Source organism: Nelusetta ayraudi, unplaced genomic scaffold (genome assembly GCF_046127955.1).
Source record: "Nelusetta ayraudi isolate G7.1 ecotype Tasmania unplaced genomic scaffold, CSIRO-AGI_Nayr_v1 ptg000052l, whole genome shotgun sequence".
In the NCBI taxonomy this organism is placed as follows: domain Eukaryota; kingdom Metazoa; phylum Chordata; class Actinopteri; order Tetraodontiformes; family Monacanthidae; genus Nelusetta; species Nelusetta ayraudi.
The window spans coordinates 8,066,944-8,088,385 of NW_027466102.1; the positions used below are offsets into that span (position 1 = coordinate 8,066,944).

Sequence of the window (21,442 nt, forward strand, 5' to 3'; positions counted from 1 at the left end):
GGATGACGGGGGCGTTAGACGCGTGTAACAAAGAGATGGATTAAGAAAAGCCGGCGGACGGACCTGAGTTGCACACCCACTGCATCAAGGAAACGACCTAACCTTACGTAGCCGACGTAACAAATCCCAGTACTTTATTTAAGGTGAAATGACTGAACCGCAAACTGTCGACTGTGCTGTTGTGCTGTATGGACCGAGTGTTGCGGTGCTCGGCCGCCGCATCGTCCTCACTGTAATTCCGCAGACACCCGTTGACTCGCTCCGCTGCACTGCGCAGAGCCGCAACATGGCGCTCGTAAATCCCCGCAGAGTCGAGTTTGTGCGCGCGCCGGTAGGATGCAGGTGAACGAAACTGCCTCAAGTCAAGTACCGTGAACGCGTCGGGAAGAAGGGGGCGGGGGTGTGGTGGGTCTGAGATTTTTCAAATGACAGTCAGGAAAATCCCGTCTAGGCTGTTTTGACAACGGGGAGCTTCGTGTCAAAGCCACTAAGGCGAGGTAGACCACACTGATACTATGAGCAATTAACCAAACAGTCTACCGTTTACCCCCCCCCCCCCCCCCCCCCCGCTTTTTTTTAAAAAAATAAAGTTTTGCATTGTGTTCTATTAAAGCCTAACGTTTTGCTCTGTTCACTCTTAGTAGCCGATGTTTACTGTCATGCTTTAATATTCTACCACGCTACATGTTCATTGTACTCTGTTTTCTTGCTTTATTCTGCAGTTTTATCGTTCGAATTGTAAAATATAAAAGGTCTGTGTTTATTTGTAAAGTTAATGGCGATAGATGCAAGCTTACTTCAGCACGGACCATAACTATGTAGCTGCTAAATCGAATTAGTTTCTGTTATCAAAACTTGGAATTCCCGATTCCATCGCACCGTTCGGACGGCAGCACGCGCATCGTCGTCATGCGCCGTGTAAACCAAACACAGAACACGCGCAGGAGGGGTCACGGAGGGAGGAGGGGTCACGGAAGCAGCCGACCAATGAGATGACGGGGTTAAAATAGAGCCGTATATATCGAAGGTTAGACCTAATTGTGGCACAATTTGAAAAGGAAGCGTACTCCGACATTTGCGAGTACAACTTCGGTGTACGCCGGATTCGTCTGGTCACGTGGCCTGTGCTCTGGTTTTAAAAAAAACAAAACAAAGAACACCTGTTTAATAGTCAGTCAAAAGTGAAACATGCTGGTGTTTCGACACTTAGCAACGGTAAATTCAGGTTTCAGATCACAACCAAGCAGAAGACAAGGGGGAAGCAAAACTTCCTCATTTTAAGCTATTACAGTCACCAATGACATAACAACCACAAACCAGCAGTCAGTTTTACATAATTTAATCACAACTTCCATCACAGTTGTTTACATACTAGGGTGGGTACAAGAATTTGCGGCTATTGACTGTATTGTGACATCTAGCTTTGGCAAACAGGGCAGAATGTGATGGGTGAATAAAAGCAGGGTTCTTATAATAGTAACGAGAACAAAAAGTACGCCTTCAAACAACAACAATTGTTGTTTTTTAATGAGTTCACTCCTCGAAGAATATTTTTATTAAAAAAGAAAAAAAAAAAAAAAAGAGGACACTGCAGACAAACATTCCAAACTTCCTGTCTAGCGGTCAGACAGATTTGACTCCATCTCTTCTTCCAGCTCCACTCTCATCTGTGCGATGTCATGGATGACATCTGAAAGAGGGGACAGCGGGTCAGTAGCAGCACAGTGCAGTAAACGTGTAATGTTGAAATGCAACCACTAGATGGAGCTCTTAACAATATAAAGAGCAGGGCACAACCTTCGGCGGGAGACGCGAAGTTTTTTTTCGTCTTTTACTTTATATCCATAAGAACAAACAAAAAGTTGGCAACAATATAAAACACCGGTGCCTATTTGTGTTGCTGAACAGGTGATGGAAGTCAATTTTAAATGTCAATGTGTGTGTGTCAACAATGTCCTACACTTATATGAACAAATCTCACTAATGGTTGTATTCTGCAGGGACCCAACTGATTAAAACCCTTTTAAAAATGTAAATGTAACCCCCCCCTCTCCCACTCGTGTAGTAGCACTGTTTTGAGCACCTTTCCGTACCCAAAAGCATTTAACAAAGCCTCTCATTCACCCACTCTCTAACACACACAGACATACACGCATTCCCTCAGGACACTTTTGACACGTGGACAGTTAGAGCCGCGATCCGAACCACCAACCGTGGGATGAGCCGCTCATCAAAGAAGGCTGGTTTTCAGTTTTCAAAGGTGTGCGCAGCTTGAAAAAAAGAAAACAAACAAAAACAAAAAAAAATCACTTACTGTCAAGCACTTCTCTTGCAGCATATCTTTTATCCAGAGAGTAGTGAACCTCCTCCATCAGCCAGGGCATGAAATTAGTTTCAATGTCTGGTAGAAAAAAGAAAGAAAGAAAGAAAGAAAGATAGAAAGAGAGAAAGAAAGAGAGAGAGAGAGAATGAAAAAAGTAAGTGAGAACGAAAGAAATAAGGAAAAAAGAGAGAAAGAAAGCGAGTGAGAAAAAAAGAAAGAAAGAAAGAAAAGAAATAAGGAAAGAAAGGTGAGATGCTTGAAACCTTACATTTTTTTTATAGACCAGCTTGTGCAACAAAGATCATATCTTTACTTTTGACGCTGAACTTGTGTGGCAGCTCAGCGTCAGATAAGGTGAGCGTGTGAATGGTGCCACAGGGGCCATTAGTGAGGAGAAGCCCTACCGAGCTGCACTGAGTCATAAAAGAAGCCGTGACTCCTCAGCGAGGTGAAGACCGCCGGCAAGAGTCCAGCCAGGTAGCGCTGAGTGTACGCCCGGGCGGCAATCTTCTCAGCAGTCTCCCTTTCTTTCTTCAACACCTCCTGCTCCTGGGCAATTCGACGTTCCTGCGGTCAAAGAGGAGAAACTTTTTGTTTGCGAAAAAAGACAAGATTCTGGTTCTTAGTACGGCGGTGATAGCCATCGATTTTCCGGAAGGCGCGGAGACCACAAACTGCTGCAAAAAGTTTGAAAGAGAAAAAAAAAAGGAAAAATGTCACTTTGGCTGACAAGAAGTGACAAGGACAAGCAGAGTTCATCCGCACACCACTCAAACACTTGAAATTGGTTTAGAAAGATAAATACCGACAGGTTGGAGCTGTGACGAGGCACCTGATTTGCAGGCGCGTCCTATCTGTGAGGTATAAGCTGCTTCTCCACCACTGGGACTTTAGCTCTGAATGAGGGACTTCAGGAACTTCAGGAATACAGCACTTTTCCACTTTGAGAGCCAGGTGCCATGTGTAATTTCTTTTTCTTTTTTTTTCTTTTCTTCCTATTTCCGAAAAGGTAGCACCTTTCAGTCGGACACACGCAGTGCTGAAGAAACAGCCTCTGCGCAGTCGGCGGCCCAGGAAGAGACAGGTCCTTAAAGTACCATTTCCACACAAAAGGGAGATACAGAGGTGAAAATAAAAACCCTGGGGCGAAATTTAGACCCTGTGGCGTTCATGTGGTTCTTTGAAAGGCCCTTTAGTTCTGGGATAAAGCGCCATTTGACGCAGAGATTTCTTTCTTTTCTTTTTTTTAGCGCGGTTTCCTGAGGATTTGCGCACTTGACAACGCTGGGACTGACTTTGACCTTTTCAAGACTTCTCACCTTCTCCTCCCTGCGCCGCCTCTCCTGCTCCTGGAGCCGCTGCACCTCCGCCAGCTCGTTGTTGCGGAGCTCCTCGAAGGCTCTCTGCTGCGCCTTGAGACGGGCCAGCTCCTCCTCCTCCATCACTTCTTCCAGGGACTGTTCTATCGTCTTACCCACCAGCACCTCCAGCACCGGCTCCACCTCTCGGTCAAAGTCAAACAGCTGCGGAGAAGTCATATTCGGAACACGTTTTGTAACCTCCTTTCAAAAGGACGGCTGTGCAAGATTTGGAGTCACGTGGTGGGGAAGCAGATCACAAACAATGTCCGTGCTACGGCAATTGCAAATTTTTCGTGATTTTATCAACACAAAAGCATTTATTTATTTTCGTCCATTACTTGCCAATAGATCCATTTTAGGTGGACTTGGAAATGCAAACGGAACAGCTTTTAAAAAATGGCATTCAAGTGGACAGAGATTTACTGACCTCGCCTTCTTCTATCTGCGTCTCGGCATCTTTGCCAGATTTGGCAGGTATGAAGAGCGGCGATGGAGGTCGGTCCTTGAAAGCATCAGTCTGAATCTCAATCTCTGTCGTCTGTATGACATCACTTAACTCTTCAAGATAGCGGTCTGGAAATAAAGTGCAGTGGCAGGGACTTAGATTGTAAATTATCACTCTTGCAAACTCCTGTATATGTAGATTGCGCCCTGACCCATAAATCTATAAAAATAAAAAAAATAAAAAAATTGAAAGCTGTGCCTAATATATGATCAATATATGCTGTGCCTCCCAAGTAAACAAATAAAGTTACAAAAAACACACAGATACCTAGATCAGAGAGACACCTGACCTGTTTGAACGTCAATGTGCTGTCTGCCAGGTATTGGCTCAGGAGTCATGGGACTGTTGCGCCCCCTGGTTAGATGTCGAGGCATGGATCTCCGCCAGATCGGCTGCCTGTCAGCATTGTCTGTTGGGTTGGAGGTTTGGCTGTTTCCTCTGACAGCGCGGGCGTCACACGTTGCATTTCCCTGATTACTCGATGTTCTGTTAAAAAAAAAAAAAAAAAAACAGAGGAAAATGGTTTTGTTAAAGTTTCAGTTAATGCTAGAATCTCACGTGGATTGGAACTATGACAAATCCTTTTTAAAGAAAGGTTATGGTAATGGTCAGTCACAAAATGTGCAGAAAAATTTGCAAAAATAATTGTTAATAATCTTTCATTAGTGAATTTATTCAGACGTCGTGAAATCAATACAATCTAACTTTGGCCTATAGTCGCATTACGTTGTCAAAAGTGTTATTTTAATTTTTCTTTTTAGTTCACTTCTTTTGACTGACTACGTATGATTACAATGCAACTTTAGAACGAAAACTCTACATACAATTACGAGGTATATCTAGTTTCGTGAGACATTTCGCCACATTGTCATTGTCAGCGAGGGCCAACGTTACCATTCCGTATTCACAAAAACAAACGTAACTGTTCGGGCGCAGGTTCTCTGTATTTGGGCCGCTTCTCAACAACTCTGGGCCGACTGGAGTACACGTAGGTTTTACTTGGTTCCATCCGCTCTTGTGAAACGTACGCCATGTTTGCACTGTTCGCACTGCATTAGTTAAGAAAACGCGACAAGTTAAAAACGCTGCTCGACACAAACGCTCTCCAAAGGGAGGAGGTAAGCACAGCTGTAGCAACCGTTTCCAGGAAGTGTAGTCAGGTGACACATACGTCACTTCCTTTCATGATACGTCTGAATAAAACTTAATTTTTATCGCTCTCCCTTTTAAGCAACATGCGAGGGTTAATTCTTGCGCGTGAAACACGTGTATTGTTTGCCGTAACAACAAGATGAAATTGTGACTTAAATCACAGATTAAAGGGGACATTTCGAGATTAAAGCAAATCGCGACTCTTCCAGGTAAAATAACCTGGTTTGAGGAATCCCGGAAGTGAAGCCCTCACGAACCAATGGCGCTTTAGTTGTTCCTTTGCGCCATCAGGTGGACAATTAATGTAAAACAGGCAGCGTGGCTGTATTGACACAATGGCTGTTCAGCTGTTTCTCTCACCTAGCCCACTTCCTAGAAACACGCTTTAAACAAAAAATACATGGATCACGTAAAACTTCTTCTCAGAAATCGTTTCATTGCTGTCTGTGTATGTAAAATCTAATTAGTTCAGTAAGCTTTGGCAAAATAATGAAATCTACTTTCCATTAAAAACGACCATTCACCTGCACGGTATACCTCACTCGTTGCAAATCATTAACACTGTCAATTTATCTTTTTAATTCTGTTCTGTTTTTTTGTTTTTTGTTTTTTTTACTGATAATGAATTGTTTGTCATTGTCAGCAGGGAAAACAAGATGATGTTCAAAAATGTCTAACCATGATGCTATCAGAAACCACTGCTTTTCAATGTTATATTTAGACTTTATCTTGCAAGATGAGATCTGTACTGTTGGCACGGTGGTGACTGAACGGCATATATATGAAAAAAAAACAAAAAACAACAACCTGCAATTCAAGGGTGAGAAGATGACCAGTGCTCCCACTCCTTCCCTTGTTTTTCCTTGATAAAGTTTAACATTGTAGGAATAACCAGAATTATCAGCGTTTATTCTTCATCTGCATCCATTCGTGCTACTTGACTTCAAAGTCTAGATTTAATTTTCCTCATCTAGTCACTTATCCCTCCTTTTTAAAAGCAATAATATAGCGATACTCTTCACATTGCTTCCCATCTTCTATGCCAGAGGCAGGGCTGGTCAAATCCCCATGCGGCCTTCCTATCAGCAACAGTGAATCTAATTGCTAAATACCTGTCGCAGGCCGTGTAAAGACCTGAAGCCGTGTGCAAACACTGCTGCCGGTTTTTGCGTGCATGTGTTTTTCTAATGGAGGCCACGAGTGGAGAAATGCAGTTTGACAGAAACATTTCTGTATGCGTCATAGAGAAATGTTAATATGTAAGCCAAAGGGTAAGATGAACTCATTGAGTACAGTGCATACGAACTTTTGCGTGCTTTTGCGTTATTTGGAACTTTTGTACACAATGGCACATCTCAGTGCGTTGCGAGGCTGGCTTGTGCAGCATCATCGGTGTATTGTCATCGGTGTTGCCATGACACTGTTGCGATTGTAGATGTTGAGACAGAGCTGTTACATAATCCGTAATGAGCAGAGAGAGGCTCTGTTGTGCTTCTTGTTTAGCGGCAAATCCTAATCCGCTATGCATCGTCGAGCACGGAGGAAGTGCATGAACCACTTTTAATCATGATCTGCACGGAAAGTATCTTATCTGTTGCAAAGGGCAACACACACACACACACACACACACACACACACACACATGCAGTTAATAACAACGTTTATTTACAATGATTACAGGTGTTAAAATATATATATGTCTGTGTGTACATACACACATATTTCAATTAGAAATATGTGTGCATACATTTGTACAACGCACTAGTGCCTATTTCTGTGTGTGTGTAAACATGTTTGTGAACTGGTGATGGAAGTACGCTTTGAATGTCATTAAAGGACTGCATTACATAACGTTGCCAGAAAATGTGTGTGTGTGTGTGTGTGTGTGTGTGTGTGTGTGTGTGTGTGTGTGTGTGTGTGTGTGTGTGTGTGTGTGTGTTTGTGTGCACGCGTGTGTGTGTCTGTCGAGCGCAAACAGCCAAATATTATTGCAGCTGAAGGAGACAACGGCGTTGTTTGATGCCCTTCTTATTGTAAAAGGATTGCAGTGGATTCTGTTAGGCGGTGCTTTTTTTTCTCTGTGTTATTGTTCTGGTGTTTACACTTTTCAGAGCTCATTAAGCACCGGCCGTGGGGTGGGGGGTGGGGGTGGGGGGGGGGGCTGCCACTGTGAGCACTGTTGCATGAGTCTTGACTGTCAGCCACGGGTAGTTATGTAAGCGGCATCACATACAGTGCTGGCCAGTTTGATCATCTCTCCAATTATTCTTTTTTTTTTAAAACTTCAAAATAATTTGAAAACACAGAAACAGCACGGGAGACTGTGCAAAAGCACAATCAAAGCTGTACCCTGACAAATAACACAGCCACGGTGTCATAGTGTGATGACAGTATGACAGTATGAAACTGCGATATGTCATGTTTTCATCGGTTTTATTTGGATTTGTTGCCCTCTGTTTGGTCGCGAAAATGGGTGATACACATACCCTGTATATATCTGTTCGTGTGTCATTCCGATCCATGAGACGTTTCTGGGAGTAAGTCGAAGTTTTTTTCCCCCAGTGCCCTTCAAAGTCCAGGTAGACGATACCCTGTTCCCTGTTTGTGTGGCAGCAAGAAACCGCACGGTTGAAAACGCACGCACGGAAAACCTCTGACCAGCGAGTCGTTATTACTGACTGAGACTTGTTACTCTGCAAACAGTGACTGGCCGCTAATTACTGTAAGGCCCGCTTGGCTGCCAACGCACTGGCTGGCTCCGTCACAGTTAACGAGGCCTCGGAGGGGGCCGGGAACTTGCCAGTGTACACTGGCGGCGGATGCTGCTCAATTCGCCGGCTGTGACCACTGAATAATTATTGAGCGGAGGGTTCGATGCCTTCACTGCACAGCGTCTGCGCCTTTATCCTGGGCCGCGATGCACAGAAGTCTAGACACCACCGTGGTTTGAAAGATTCTGTTGAAACTCGTAATTGTTGAGGATGAACCCGTATTCCTATTTCCAGACAGGACATTGAAACGCAGGGGGCGGCGAATTGATGTTGTCTGTCCTTATTTTTCTCTTCGGCGTTGGCTCATCAGTTTGTATATTAAATTAAGGTGTTTTGCACCGGCTACAAAGAGAGAAAATTTGCGACGCGCAGCTCGGCAAAACAAGCCCTGCGAGCCGGGCTTGGCATTCGAGGCGAACAAAAACAATCCTGCGGAGGAAATAGCGCAAAAAGGGGAAGGAACAAGATAAGAGGTGTCATCAGCTCATCTCTCCACCAGACGCCAAAAAGGAACCTCGATTCAGAGAAAAACCAAATCCGCCCATGTGACCTCGTCTGGTTTCCTTCCGCTTTCGCAAGTGCGGCAGAACATGTTGTTCTCTCAATAAAGCTCGTTAGCCTCCGTTATGCAACTGGAACAAAGTTCCACTGCACCCGCCGCTCAAGCTAACCTTTTCTTCTTCTCCTTCTCCCGTGTGTCTAAGAAACACATGAAAAAGTAATGTTTCTTTCTTCGCCTCTCTGCTGGAGCAACGCACAATCACAGCATGGCTTTTCGGCCGGCGGCTTTGTGAGAATTACTCAGAAAGTCACCCCCTCTGGTACTTCCGACTGAACGACTGCGCTGGCCAAACTTGTCACACGTCTGCCGCACGCACGTCCTGCGATGAAATTCAAAGATTTGCAAACATTTGCAGCTTTTGCATTCTCTTTATTTCACACACTGTATTTACAAAACAAAGACACGGAACGACGACGACAATAAAAGTGCTTGAATGTAGTGGAAGGTGAAACATTTTGTGCGCTACTATGTACATCCATATAGAGATACATACATATATATACATATATATATATACATACATATATATATATATATATATATATATATATATATATATATATATATATATATTTATATATATATATATATATATATATATATGAACCAAACACTTTGCAGTGTTTGTTATTTTAGCTTCGTATTGAATGACAGACCGCTATAAGTGTACCTTAAATAGTACTACAGCTAAAGTGCTACCTAGCAAGTAGCTGACATTCATAGAGGAAAAAAATGGGTTAAAAGTGTCTGAATCGTACTATAAGTGCAATAGCACATCTCTGATCCAGAGAGGCAGGTGCTTTGTCCGACTAACGATAAATTGTGAAAAAAAAGTTGCGGCCTTCACGTTGCTCTTAAGGCCTCTGAAGTTGACAGGCGCCTCTTTGAGGACCTGCGTAGGGGCGTCACTCGGCCCGCTGGCTGATTTTACCCTCCTACTTGAGCTCCAGACCTGCGAGTCTACGTCTAAGAAAAGTCCAAACTGTTGTCTCAAGGGGGTCAAACGTAGGACTCCTTGGCGTAAGACAGGTCCTCAAAGACGGGGTGGCTGCACCTCCGCGGCGGCGCGGCGCGGCGGCCGCCGGCGGTCACCGACTCGGACATGGCCCTCTGGCGGAAGGGCCGCCGCCGCTGCTCCTCGGCGCCGCCCTCGTCGTCGTCCTCGCCGTGCGGCCCCGCGCCGGCCGCGGACGGGAAGTCGTAGTTGACGGAGGACGGCCGCGACCTCCTACCCAGCTCCATGACGGCGTGGACGGTCAGCGAGCCGTAGCGCGGCGGCAGCAGGCCGGCGCTCCGCACCGCCTGCTCGTACGCCGGCGGCCGACACGGCATCCGGCTGTCGGCCAGCCTGAACGCCTCCACGGCCGACAGGGGGCGCTGCCTGCGGCACGGCTCGGCCGGCGCTTCCGCCTCGCTCTGGGAGTCCTCCCGCAGGGTGCCGCAGGGGAAGGAGGTCTCCTTCTGGGCCTCCTTCTTGATGCTCCCCCTGGTGGCGAAGCCGCCCAGGCTCCTCGTTCTCATCAGGACCTTGGCGGCGACCCGTATGGAGTGCGAGCGCCGGCTTTCTCCCGCCACGACGGGCGCCGGGATCTCCGGCGGCGGGGGCGGGGCGGCGCCGGCTCTCCTCGTGGAGGCCGGGGACCCGGCGGGGGAGCCGGTGAAGACGGAGCCCTCGGACTGGTTGGAGGCGGCGCTCTCCAGGGACGAGCACGAGCAGTCGTTGGCCGGCCCGCCCGCCGAGTACAGCTGCGGCCCGGACTCGGCCCGGGAGACGGCGTCCTGCCGGCGGAGCAGGAAGGAGTCGTCCGAGATCTGCTTCTTCAGCGGCTGCTCGCCGAAGGCCTGCGAGCAGTCGTCGTGGCTGCGCGAGTGGCCGCACAGGCCGGCCGCCAGGTGGGGCGACAGCAGGATGATGGGCTCCGAGCAGCGGCGGTTGAACTCGGGCTTGGCGTCGGCCGGCCAGGGGGCGCCGCTGCGGCTCAGGGCGTACGGCTCCAGGGAAGACGAGGAGCCGCGCTTGGCGCCCTCGCCGGCCTCGCCGTCGCCGTCGGGGTCGGTGCTGTCGTACGCCGAGTCGTGGTGCAGGGAGGACATGGAGTCTGGAGGCGGGGGGGGGGAAGGAGGAAAATGGTGAAATAGCAGCGGGGAACCATGACCCTTTTTTAAGAAAGAAAAAAAAACATTTTCTTTTTAAATACGTCCTGCACAGCTTCTTGTTCCATTTGAGTTACTTTTCACTGTGATTGCTTTCGCACTTTGTCAGGAGCTTTTGTACTTGACAGCCTTTACTAACCGGCTTCACGTGACGAAAGGTTAGAAAATTGAACTGACTGCTTTTTCTCTGTAACCTAGAAAAAAAAAACATCTGGAAATTGCCGTTGCACTTTTCATGGTTACTGCTTGTCGCGCGTCCTAGCTAGGATAGATTACGTTGCTTTTAAAATGACTACGATGCTATACAAAGCTAATTATCGATGGCAGTGGAATCATCGAGGAACCGTTTTGGGTTACTAACAAAGTGAGGCGATGTTTAAAAAAAAATCTGGGGCCATAAAAAGAGATGGTTCTAAAAATGAAAATGCGTCTGTCAAGTACCTTCGTCAGTATCCAGCAGATTTGGGATATTCTCTCCGAGAACGTCGGAATTCTCGATCAGGAACTGAGTCAACGCCGTCACCTGCGCAGAATCAGATACAGAGACGCAAATGAGCAAATCACTTTTGATTTTCTCCAGCGCAGGAATAAAACAAGAGATGCGCCTGAAGATATCGCGCTGCACTTTAAAAAAAAACAAAACAAACAAGAGTCTGTGCAAAAGGTGAAACCCTGCGTGCAAAAACCTCTTGAGGTTTTCTGACGCTGCCGACCGCAGAGCTTCAAAGCAGCGAGAGCGGAGGAGGCGCAGTCGTTGCGAGAGCGTCGCCACCCACCTTCTCGATCCGGTCCTTCTGCTCGTCCAGCGGGACGCCGTCCAGCTGCAGCAGGGTGGGGCCGATGCACACGGCCAGGTTGTACGCGTCCATCTTGTTGGTGTCGGCGCTCTGCAGGATGTGGTGCAGGACGCAGAGCAGGTGCTGCAGGAGGACCCAGTTGGCCCCGGGGAGCTCGTCGAGCACCCTTTGCAAAAACGGAGGAAGGCAGAGAGTTAGAGAGAGAAACAGGAAGAAGGTTTGAGCTCTTGTCTCTCCATTTTCCTCCACGCGGTGGAGAGCTGAAATAGGAGAAGTGGCCTTCGGTTCGGAGCCGCGGCAAAATTTTCCCCATTCAATCGTCACCTCATTTTTTTTTTTTTTAACCGTATTGAAAAATCCCTGCAAATGAATTTTTTCACCCCTTCGCACAGGTGTGAGTCGGTTCTGCAGGTTCTGCAGGGAACTTGAGGCTTACTTTCTCACTTCCTGCTCGCGTTGCCGGGGGTCTTCATTATCCAGCGCCGACACCCAGCTGTCGTACAGATTCGAAACCAGCAGGCTGCCAGGAAGCTCCTTCAGGAAACTCTGCAACAACAAGAAAGGGCACACCGATGAGACTCGCACCTCAAGATGCAATGAGACTGAAGCTATCGGAGCCATCGCTAGAAGTGACTTTGTCTTGGTGGTTGGGAGATAAAGAGTCTTCAGTATCTATTATAATAATAAAAAAAAAAAATAATAATATTATTTTTCTTGTTTATGTATTTCATGTATTCTTGGTTGATTGTTACACATATTTCTAGGGAAACTTTAATTTTTGATTTTTGTAGATTTTTTAGAATTGAAATATAGTCGGTACATATTGAGGACGACCTGTTTGGTAATTAAGGTCCCAAAATTCAACTTCCCATCAATTTCTAAATGTACGACGTCTGAGAAAATCCCATCCATCTTTTAATTTTGCTTATTCAAAAAAAAAACAAACAAAAAAAAACTGTCCCCTTGGGCAGCGATCAATATGTGGTATAGTGACAACATTCCCAAACAGGTCCTCACACTTTGTCTGACTCGCTGCCGTCGCCTTGCAAACGAGACGAAAAAATCCAACGTTCTAGTTTTAGCAGGAACTTGAAACCACTTTTTGGTTATTTTTTTTTTAATAGGAGGCTATCAAACAAAGGGCTAAATGAGCTGCGACCAGGAGCTGTGTGGAGTTTGGGGTAGTTAATAGCGTTCAAGTTGAAAAGGAAATGGCTTGCAAATGGGTTTAGTCAGAAGTGACCTCTAAAACTGCAGAACTTTACGTGACCCCCCCCCCACGACTTCGACTTCCATCGAACGACTTCTGCGTTTGTGCACCTGCCACGTGACGCTTTGCGGTCGGCGGCAGTTTGACACACTGGACAACACACGCAGACGCGAGCCCCACCTTAAGTAGGCCGACCAGCAGCAGGACCGGCTGGGCCTCCAGGTCCACCTCCAGGCCGCTGTTGAGCTGCTCTCGGACGTCCCTCATGTTCTTGTTGTTGCACGTCTTGCGGAAGACGCCCTCGGTGGACGGCCCCTTCTTCCTCAGCTGCATCAGCATGTCCTGCAGCCACACGGGGGGGGGGGGGAGACGAGTCAGAAAAAAAAAGATACGACGACGGCATCAAAAGTCCAAGGGCCGGAGTGGCTTCCATCGGATCTGCGTGGTTTCCTGAACCTGACCGACCTACTGTAGCTGACATCAAACGAGCAGGGGCTTTGTTTCATGACCACTTCCTAAAAAAAAAAACCCAACTGAATCCTTTAGATTTTACTCAACAGCCACTTCCTTAGCCCCACTTTGCTGGTCAGACGTGTGGAATTCAGGCTGGCAGGATTGGTTGGTTCAAAGATTCTATTCTCCAAAATGGTTGTAAGCATTGCTTATTTGAATTACAGTCGCCCTCTTGTTGTCCCCTACCAGTACGCCCATCCTGACCTCTGACCCCCGACATCAACAAGACATTTTCCTCCACACGACCGCCGGATATTTTTCTCTTTTTGAGAGCATTCTCTGCAGAGAAAAATGCCGCTTAAACCTTCGATCCCAGTAAAGTGGCCGGTGAGCGCATTTCATTGAGAAGGAAGACGACTACCGTGCCAGCGCTTCACTACTTACATAACAGAAACCCTGTCAAAGCGGAAGCAGAGAACCAAACAGAGAGAGAGAGAGAGAAGTTGACTCACAGCAACTGGTTTTGGGAGAGAGCCGTCGTCCGGGCAGATCTTGCACAGCGGCTGGCCGAACAGCTGCGTCTGGGCCGCGTCGGACTCCGAACGCTTGGCTTTGGAGATGAAGCTCGGGGCCTTCCTCATCCTCCTCCTCACCATGTCCCACTTGGTTTCTGACGGCGGGCGGAAAACGTTTTGAGTCCTCCAGCGAGTGTGTTTTGGGGTTGTTTTTTTTTTATTTTCTCCTTCTTCTTCAATCGCACTCATTACAAACTACATTTCCTCGACATGAACACTCCTCCAAAAACTCACCGGCGGACTGCGACGGCCTGTCCTCTCGGTTGTTCAAATGATCACCCTGGCAACACAACACAGAAAACCATGAATACGGCGACGAGTGTGCACGCGAGATACACGACTGTTAAAACAGGAACAAGGTAGAGGCAGCGGGGAGACTGTAAAAGCCGCAGTGCCAACATTCAAATTCATGCATCGTAGCATGAATTTGTTGGCATTCGTAAAAAAAAAAAAAAAAAAAATCAGGTTGACACATCTCTCCCGCACAAGTCTCACATCTATTGTGTCTACAGATCATCGATAAAGAGAGAAAAAGAGAAGAGGAGATCTCACTCACATCCAGTGGAAGCTCAATCACTTGTTCCATTCTACCTCCCGACAGACTTTTGGTCTAAAGAGGGAGGCAAGACAAGAAAACATTCAGGGGGGCGATCGGGCAAGAAGCGTGGGACGTATTTGGGTTTCTCAGTGGGCAAGTGGTGGCACGTGTTGGCGGCGGCGGGGGGGTGCGACTCACTGTGACACCGTTGCCGCTCAGCACCTTCATGAGGACGTCCGGAGGTGGAGAAGCGGAGCCGACGCTCGCTTTAGCCTCTTGAATTTGTCTGAGGGGATCGGAGCCAAAGAAGAAATGAATGAAAAAAAGTGCACCCGTGAACGTGCCGCTCGTCCGCGCTAAGCTATCGCTAACATTGACAGAAAGCGAGATTTAAATTGTCAAAATTGAAATTTAGAATTTGTGCTCAGTGTTTAAAACAAGTTCTTCCATCGAGGAGAAAAAAAAAAACACCCCTGCGCATCAGCGCGACGCGCGGACGCAAAACATGTAGGTCAGAATCCGCCCCTCTTACATAACGCGGAGCTAAAAAAAAACAAAAAAAACGGGAATCTTCGCCAAACATTCCGCTTGTCTGCTGCTGTCTAGACATTCAGAAGGAGATGGGTTGAAAGTTGGGTGTCTTTACCTGTGGAGCGCGTCCAACCAGCGTTCTTTCACCTCGGGTGAGCTGCAGTCAAAACAATAGCATGGTATGAGAGTTACTCGTCCACGAGACACGACTCACGAGCGCAGACAGTGGGAGGACTGAGGCGGCCGCCCGCCCCGCACACGCTTTTTACAACTCTGGCGGAAAGTGTAACTCAGTCATGGGAACAGGAAGCGACGTCACGGCGGCCCCCGGAGCCAAACTCCTTCCACTTCCTCACGCGCTCGCCCGCCTGGCTCTGTTGCGGTGTCGGCCCGGTGGAATATACGTGACGCCAAGAACAGATGCGCGCCCACACGCGCACCTGACGACACAGATCCTTTCCGGTAGCCCTGCAAGCACCACCGAGCCGAAATTAGCGCCGGGCAGGCGAAGCGAACGAGCTCCCTCGGTGACAAGTTTGAAAAATGTGACACTTTTCTCACGCTGAATCGTCCCATCGACTCTCATTTTTGAAGCGGAGTGAGTGAAAAAAAAAAAAAAAAAAAAAAAAGCCACGCTCGAAATTCGCTTTCCTGAAAAACCAACGGCGGCTCGAGGGAGATTCACGGTTTTAATAGCGACTTCGAGAAACGTGGGAGACGACTACTCGAATGACTGCCCCGGCGAGGAATTTCCACTCAGTTGCCTCGACGGAGCGAGCAAGTTGCCCGGACCCGAGAACTCTTCTATCGTTTCGCTGTGCAGAACAACCGTGACACAGTTGTTTTTGTTTTCTTCCCTCCGCGCTCTAAATTTATCGTAAAGGCCAGGATTTCAAGACGAGCGTCAGGTGATGTGCTTCCCCTTCGCCAGAAATGTGGCCGAGTTGGCCGTTTTCTCACTTCCTGTTTTTACAACCCCCCGCACCCCCTTGTGACTGAGGACGGACTTTCTCTTTGCCACTACTTCCCCAATCTTTGAAAGCAGGTCACTAATCATAAGACTCCTCACGACGTGTGTGAAGACAGCTACACACTTTGCACGTCCGAAACTCCAGCGTGAAGCCGCCGTGGGATGAAGGACGGGTCACGCCGGCGCATCGCAGGGCCGCAGGGAGACCGCCTATTCTATTTAGAGTTGCCAATTTGCCTAATGTGCATGTCTATGGTTTGCATGTTTATGGCTTGTGGGAGAGGCCAGAGACAACCCATGCACAGACAGGAGGATTGGAATTGAACCCACAACCCTGTTGCTGTGGGATTAGCGTACGCTTGACCTTTTTTGTTTGTTTTTAGCATTGCCAGTCATACGGGTTAAAAACAATTAGCAACTTAGCTAGCTGAGACAATATAACGTACCGATTAAAAGCAGGACATCCATCCATCATCCATCCACCTGTCCACCCGCCCAGTCATTCATCTATGACTTTTTCCTCTCTACCTGAACTACCTATTATATGCACCATACTGTCTATACGGCACAATGGCATCTATTTATATACATCTACATGTTTATATTGATATACCTCATATGCTTCTATGTGTGTCTTTCTGTATTTCTACATTTGGATTAATTTATTTTCGTATATCTACATCTATATTATGAGAGCTTTGTTATTAACCCTGACTCTCAAACTGGCCTTGGTTTGCCACGTCTCTCTCTCTCTCTCCCTCTCTCTCTCTCCCTCTCCCTCTCTCTCTCTCCCTCGTTGTGTTCCTCTCTCTCCCTCTCTCCCTCTGTGTGTTCCTCTCTCTCCCTCTCTCTCTTCCTCTCTCTCTCTCCCTCTCTCTCTCCCTCTGTGTGTTCCTCTCTCTCCCTCTCTCTGTTCCTCACTCTCTCTCCCTCTCTCTCTCCCTCTGTGTGTTCCTCTCTCTCCCTCTCTCTCTCTCTCCCTCTGTGTGTTCCTCTCTCTCCCTCTCTCTCTCTCTCTCCTTCTGTGTGTTCCTCTCTCTCTCTCTCCCTCTCTCTCTCTCTCTGTTCCTCTCTCTCTCCCTCTGTGTGTTCCTCTCTCTCCCTCTCTCCCTCTGTGTGCTCCTCTCTCTCTCTCTGTGTTCCTCTCTCTCTCTCTCTCTCTCTCTCTCTCTCTCTGTCTCTCTGTGTGTTCCTCTCTCTCCCTCTCTCCCTCTGTGTGCTCCTCTCTCTCTCTCTGTGTTCCTCTCTCTCTCTCTCTCTCTCTCTCTCTCTCTCTCTCTCTCTGTCTCTCTCTGTGTTCCTCTCTCTCGTTCTCTCTCTCTCTGTGTTCCTCTCTCTCTACATTTTTTGTACTTCCTTTTCACCCCGACTAGTCATAAGCAGGTGACGGCCCTCTGGAGTCTGCATCTGCTCCTGGTTTTTCCTGGCCACTGCCGCACCTTGCTAGCTCCGGGGGCCCAGTTGGTTTTCCCCGATTGTACAAAGCGCTTTGGATGTGACTTAGCGCAGTGCAAATAAAAAAAGATTGATTGATCATCCATCATCCATCCATCCATTGATCCATCCACCTACCCATCATCCATCCATCCATTCCTCATCCATTATCCATCTGCCCACCCATTCATCCATCCATCCATTCCTCATCCATTATCCATCTGCCCACCCATTCATCTATCCATCCATCCATTCACCCTAACCTATGCAGGCACAAGTAGAACATTCAAAGTTCCAGCAGAAAAGGCTCCAGCTGTGGACCTGCTATCCTCTCGCTGTGTTGCGTTCCAGTGTCAGCTAACACCCCCACTCCCCTCGCCTCAAAATCCAATCTTTATGTACTGTATATCTTGAAGAAACTGAGTCACAGTCACACTCCTGTCCCTCTAGCCAATGCTAGGTCAGAGACATCAGGCTTCACTGTTTAAGCGTCAGAAACCAATCAGCAGCTTTTTGATTGTCTACTGTTCAAATTGTTTCAGAAGTTCCTAAACTGAACCAACGTTGTCACGAGCAAGGCAAAAGTTTCTCATCCTCAAGTTTCTGAAACCCGCAGAATCTCGCTTGAGCGCTACCCATACGTCCACGCATGCCTTTTGAGTTCTCGTGTGTTCCCCTTCACACAATAGGCACGTCCGCTCAAATTATGGACGGAGGAATTCACAATGAACACCCTACACACACTATACCGCCTGCCACTGTGGAAGCATTGTGCCAGCCGAGGCTCGTCTGCTCACCGAAAACACGCCAGACAAAAGTGGAGACCCCAGGCCAGGATGAGGGTCATCCCGAGGTCGACGTCCTCCATCGCTCCCTCCTCCGCCACCGGCTCGTCCTCGTATCCACAGAGCCAGAGGTCCTCCAGGCTCACTCGGTGCTCCAGACGGTAGCCAGTGTTGGATCTGGCGAAGCAGAAGTATAGTAGAAAAAGTCCACAGACTGTTTCACTTCCACGTTTGTGTCAGTGATTGATTTGTAGCTTTTATTATTATCATGAATGATTCCGCCTCTTTCGTCTGCACAGTAACTGAAAGACAGAGGCAGGAGGTCCAGCTCATCTTGAAAGCTCTTGTTACTTAGTTCATATTACTTTTAGAGACAAAAGATGTCCTGGAACTGACTCCACCGATTACTAGAATTGAGCTCTTCAAAAACGGCGCCGATCGACAAACATACAGTGGCCCGAAAGTCGTAAGAACAGGCCAAAAGTCTTTTGAGTTTCTCGTGAAATTTCATCTTGTCGGAAAAACTTCAAAAGCTAAATGTAATTCTCTGAGGACCCTTTCGGCGGAGAGTGTGTCAGTCTTTTCTGGCACCGCAGTGCTCCAGTGAATCTTGACTCGCTGACTAAAATCACAATAGGTCCATCATCTCTCTAGTTGCTTGATTGCGGGTAGCGCCGGCCAGCTGCGCTGATCTACTGGAACAGTGGGTGGACCGAGCAGCAGAAATGACTGAGAGCCCCCGGCCCTCTGAGGCAAATGTGTATAGAGACAATCAATCAATTGTTCTCTTCACCTTATAGGAACTTTCACTCATTGTGTTTTTAATTGGTGAAGTGGACATTTTGTCTAAATAATGATTAGAATGTCTTCCTATGTGATAAAAATTGGTTTTCAAAGTCAAAACTAAATGTTCTAAATGTGCCGAATAAATTTTTTGGTCCCCTTTAAAGGCAGCTTTACGTTTGCACTTATTTCATTGTGAAAAATATTTCCTCTTTGACAACTGAACTTCAGCTGAGGTTGGGCAAACCCTTAAATTTCAGTTGACTGAACACAATGGGAACCACCCTGTTGTTTTTTTGGTTGTTTTTTTTTTTAATACCATAGTGACAGTTTGATTGTTGGGAGATCCCCCAGCAGCCTAAAGTAGCCAGTCCAAAAACACAGAGCATTTGCTTCTACTTCCTCTTTCACTCTCGCCATTCTTCCACCTGAAAGTTGGCAAAATTCCGCCGGGTGATTGGCACATTGTTGTTAGGGTTGTTATTGTTTTGACTTTAGAGTATTTCTTTTCGAAAATTCTGTAAATACAAAATTGTGCAAGGGACAATTTTTCAATTTCACAAAAAAAAAAAAGAAGAAGAAGCCGCCGCTGCTGCTCTGTTACTATCAGGACGACTTCATACTTGACTTTAGCGAAGACGAGGACACCGCTGAAGAGGAACAGGTGCCGGTCCTTGATCTTGGAGCCCCTGGTGACCTGAACCTGCTCGTCCAGCAGCAGCTCCCCGTTTTCCCCGATGAGGCCGAGGACGAATGGGCTCTGCTCCACGGACACCCAGCAGGAAGCCTCCTCCCTGGATACAGAGGAAGATACGGACAGGGATCAGGTAAGGTAACATGGATGGATGGATGGATGGATGGATGGATGGATGGAGATAGATAGATAGATAGATAGATAGATAGATAGATAGATAGATAGATAGATAGATAGATCTTTTATGAAGAGAAAAATTATGAAAAGTTTGCATAGTTCTCTTCTCTTATCCCTATGAACTGTGCTTTATATGGCACATTTCATACACATTTCAACTCAATGTGCCGTACATGATTAAAAGCTCAAACATTTTAAAAGCATTTGAAGAGCACAGTCTTCAAAGACACAAATACAGCGAAAAAAAAAGACAGATTAAAATGTATTAATAGAGCAGTAATAGAGGAGAATAGAAATATAAAGATGATAATAAGATATAATAAGATGAACAAAAGCACTCAATTATTAGCAATAGAGAAAAGAAGAGTCTTTAACCTGGGTTTGAAAGCATTCATAATGGGGCTGACTTCACTTCTGTTGGCAGCTGTGCAGCATAACAGCTAAATAGTTTGAACTCTGGGCTCCACTATCTGAGCTGAGTCTACAGACCTCAAGAGTCCTACTGGGTTTATATTCCATTCCATAGCATTTCATTTATGTATTCTGGACCTAAACCATCCAGTGACTTATAGACCAGTGGCAGAACTTTAAAGTCTATTCTATGGCTGACTGGGAGTCAGTGTAAAGTCTTCAGAACTGGAGTGTAATATACTCTGATCTTGTTCCGGTAAGAATGGTAAGAACCTGAGGAGGGAATACGAGGAGTGAAGAATGTTCATTTTCCCAATTGTTCTTCTGAATGTTGTTGACTTTTATCAACCTCAAGCGTGCTCAAGTTTGACAGGAAACCACCTGGAGCTTCAAACAGTCATTAGCTGCGGTGTTCAGGGGGAGGGCATGACTTCCTGTTGTCAGTAGCTGCCTGGGCATGAAAGTAGATGTTTTCTCTCCATATTTGATGAAGTCCAGACACAGTCAACACTCACACTGTGCTTTTTTTGTTAGATAAGTTGTTTTGTAAGGTGCTAATTGCTCTAAAAGCTATACATTTACCACAAAGGACAACAAGTTAATACAGTGTATTTGTAATCATAGCCACATTAGCCCTTTTTTTTTTTTTTTTTTTAACATACTACTATATGAGGTGACCATCATCACTTGGCAGCGTCTACAATTTGTCCCGTTAAAAGACGTGCGTCAGTGTTCATTGAACCGCTTCGTCTCTGCCGTCAAAAACGTTTGATGACAGACCCCCGCGAATCTCAGTGCCCAATGTGGAAGAGATCTCAAGCCGTCCGAAGCATAATGACATCGGGCCAATCACCAACGTCACGCACATTAGCGATTCCTAGACACATCTCCATTACGCCTCTCTTGTTATATTTCCCATTAGCGCGTCATCCCTACCCATATTCAATTTGGCCAGAGATCAGCGGAGGACATGTGTCCGTCGTATTCTCGTGTAATCCATACACCGGCTCAAACAAAGGGGCCTTGTCCTCAGGGCGAGGAGCTGAAACTTTGAAGGCATCACACTCCTTGTCATGCTCTTCGTGGGTTGCCATGGATTAGAATCCTTTGCATACATTCACCTGGAGCCGGAGCCACAGAGCTGTGTAATTAGGTGTACATTTACCTTAGTTAAGTCAGAAAATGGGAATATTTTCCAATGTTTCTCCAATGTATTTTGTTTTGTGTGTTGTGTACCATGTCGAGGTGGACCTTTT

General features: G+C 46.9%; 2 protein-coding genes across 2 annotated transcripts; both read right to left on the minus strand.

The window, feature by feature from the left end:
* Positions 1-1,548: 1,548 nt before the first annotated feature.
* rsph3 (radial spoke head 3) lies at positions 1,549-5,460 on the minus strand. The gene is made up of 7 exons (XM_076037769.1): positions 5,113-5,460; positions 4,479-4,675; positions 4,112-4,257; positions 3,643-3,846; positions 2,728-2,890; positions 2,315-2,401; positions 1,549-1,690 (listed from the first exon to the last, which is right to left on the minus strand). The coding sequence occupies exons 1-7, from the start codon at positions 5,220-5,222 to the stop codon at positions 1,617-1,619; spliced, it is 981 nt and encodes a 326-aa protein (XP_075893884.1). The 5' UTR covers positions 5,223-5,460; the 3' UTR covers positions 1,549-1,616.
* Positions 5,461-9,022: 3,562 nt separating this feature from the next.
* tagapb (T cell activation RhoGTPase activating protein b) lies at positions 9,023-20,293 on the minus strand. The gene is made up of 13 exons (XM_076037589.1): positions 20,151-20,293; positions 19,528-19,698; positions 18,134-18,298; positions 15,048-15,089; positions 14,600-14,687; positions 14,420-14,473; positions 14,098-14,143; positions 13,801-13,958; positions 13,016-13,177; positions 12,062-12,171; positions 11,605-11,791; positions 11,270-11,351; positions 9,023-10,773 (listed from the first exon to the last, which is right to left on the minus strand). The coding sequence occupies exons 1-13, from the start codon at positions 20,168-20,170 to the stop codon at positions 9,674-9,676; spliced, it is 2,385 nt and encodes a 794-aa protein (XP_075893704.1). The 5' UTR covers positions 20,171-20,293; the 3' UTR covers positions 9,023-9,673.
* Between the last annotated feature and the right edge of the window lie 1,149 nt (positions 20,294-21,442).

Excerpts from the sequence above, each read along its gene's own strand:
- tagapb (XM_076037589.1), bottom strand. The coding sequence starts at position 20,170 with ATGAATGCTTTCAAACCCAG. Across the intron at positions 14,688-15,047 it reads TGGTTGGACGCGCTCCACAG|ACAAATTCAAGAGGCTAAAG; the intron begins GTAAAGACACCC and ends CGATCCCCTCAG. Across the intron at positions 10,774-11,269 it reads TCTGCTGGATACTGACGAAG|ACTCCATGTCCTCCCTGCAC; the intron begins GTACTTGACAGA and ends CCCCGCCTCCAG.
- rsph3 (XM_076037769.1), bottom strand. The coding sequence starts at position 5,222 with ATGGCGTACGTTTCACAAGAGCGGATGGAACCAAGTAAAACCTACGTG. Across the intron at positions 4,258-4,478 it reads GCACATTGACGTTCAAACAG|ACCGCTATCTTGAAGAGTTA; the intron begins GTCAGGTGTCTC and ends CTTTATTTCCAG. Across the intron at positions 2,402-2,727 it reads TTATGACTCAGTGCAGCTCG|ACATTGAAACTAATTTCATG; the intron begins GTAGGGCTTCTC and ends TTTTTCTACCAG.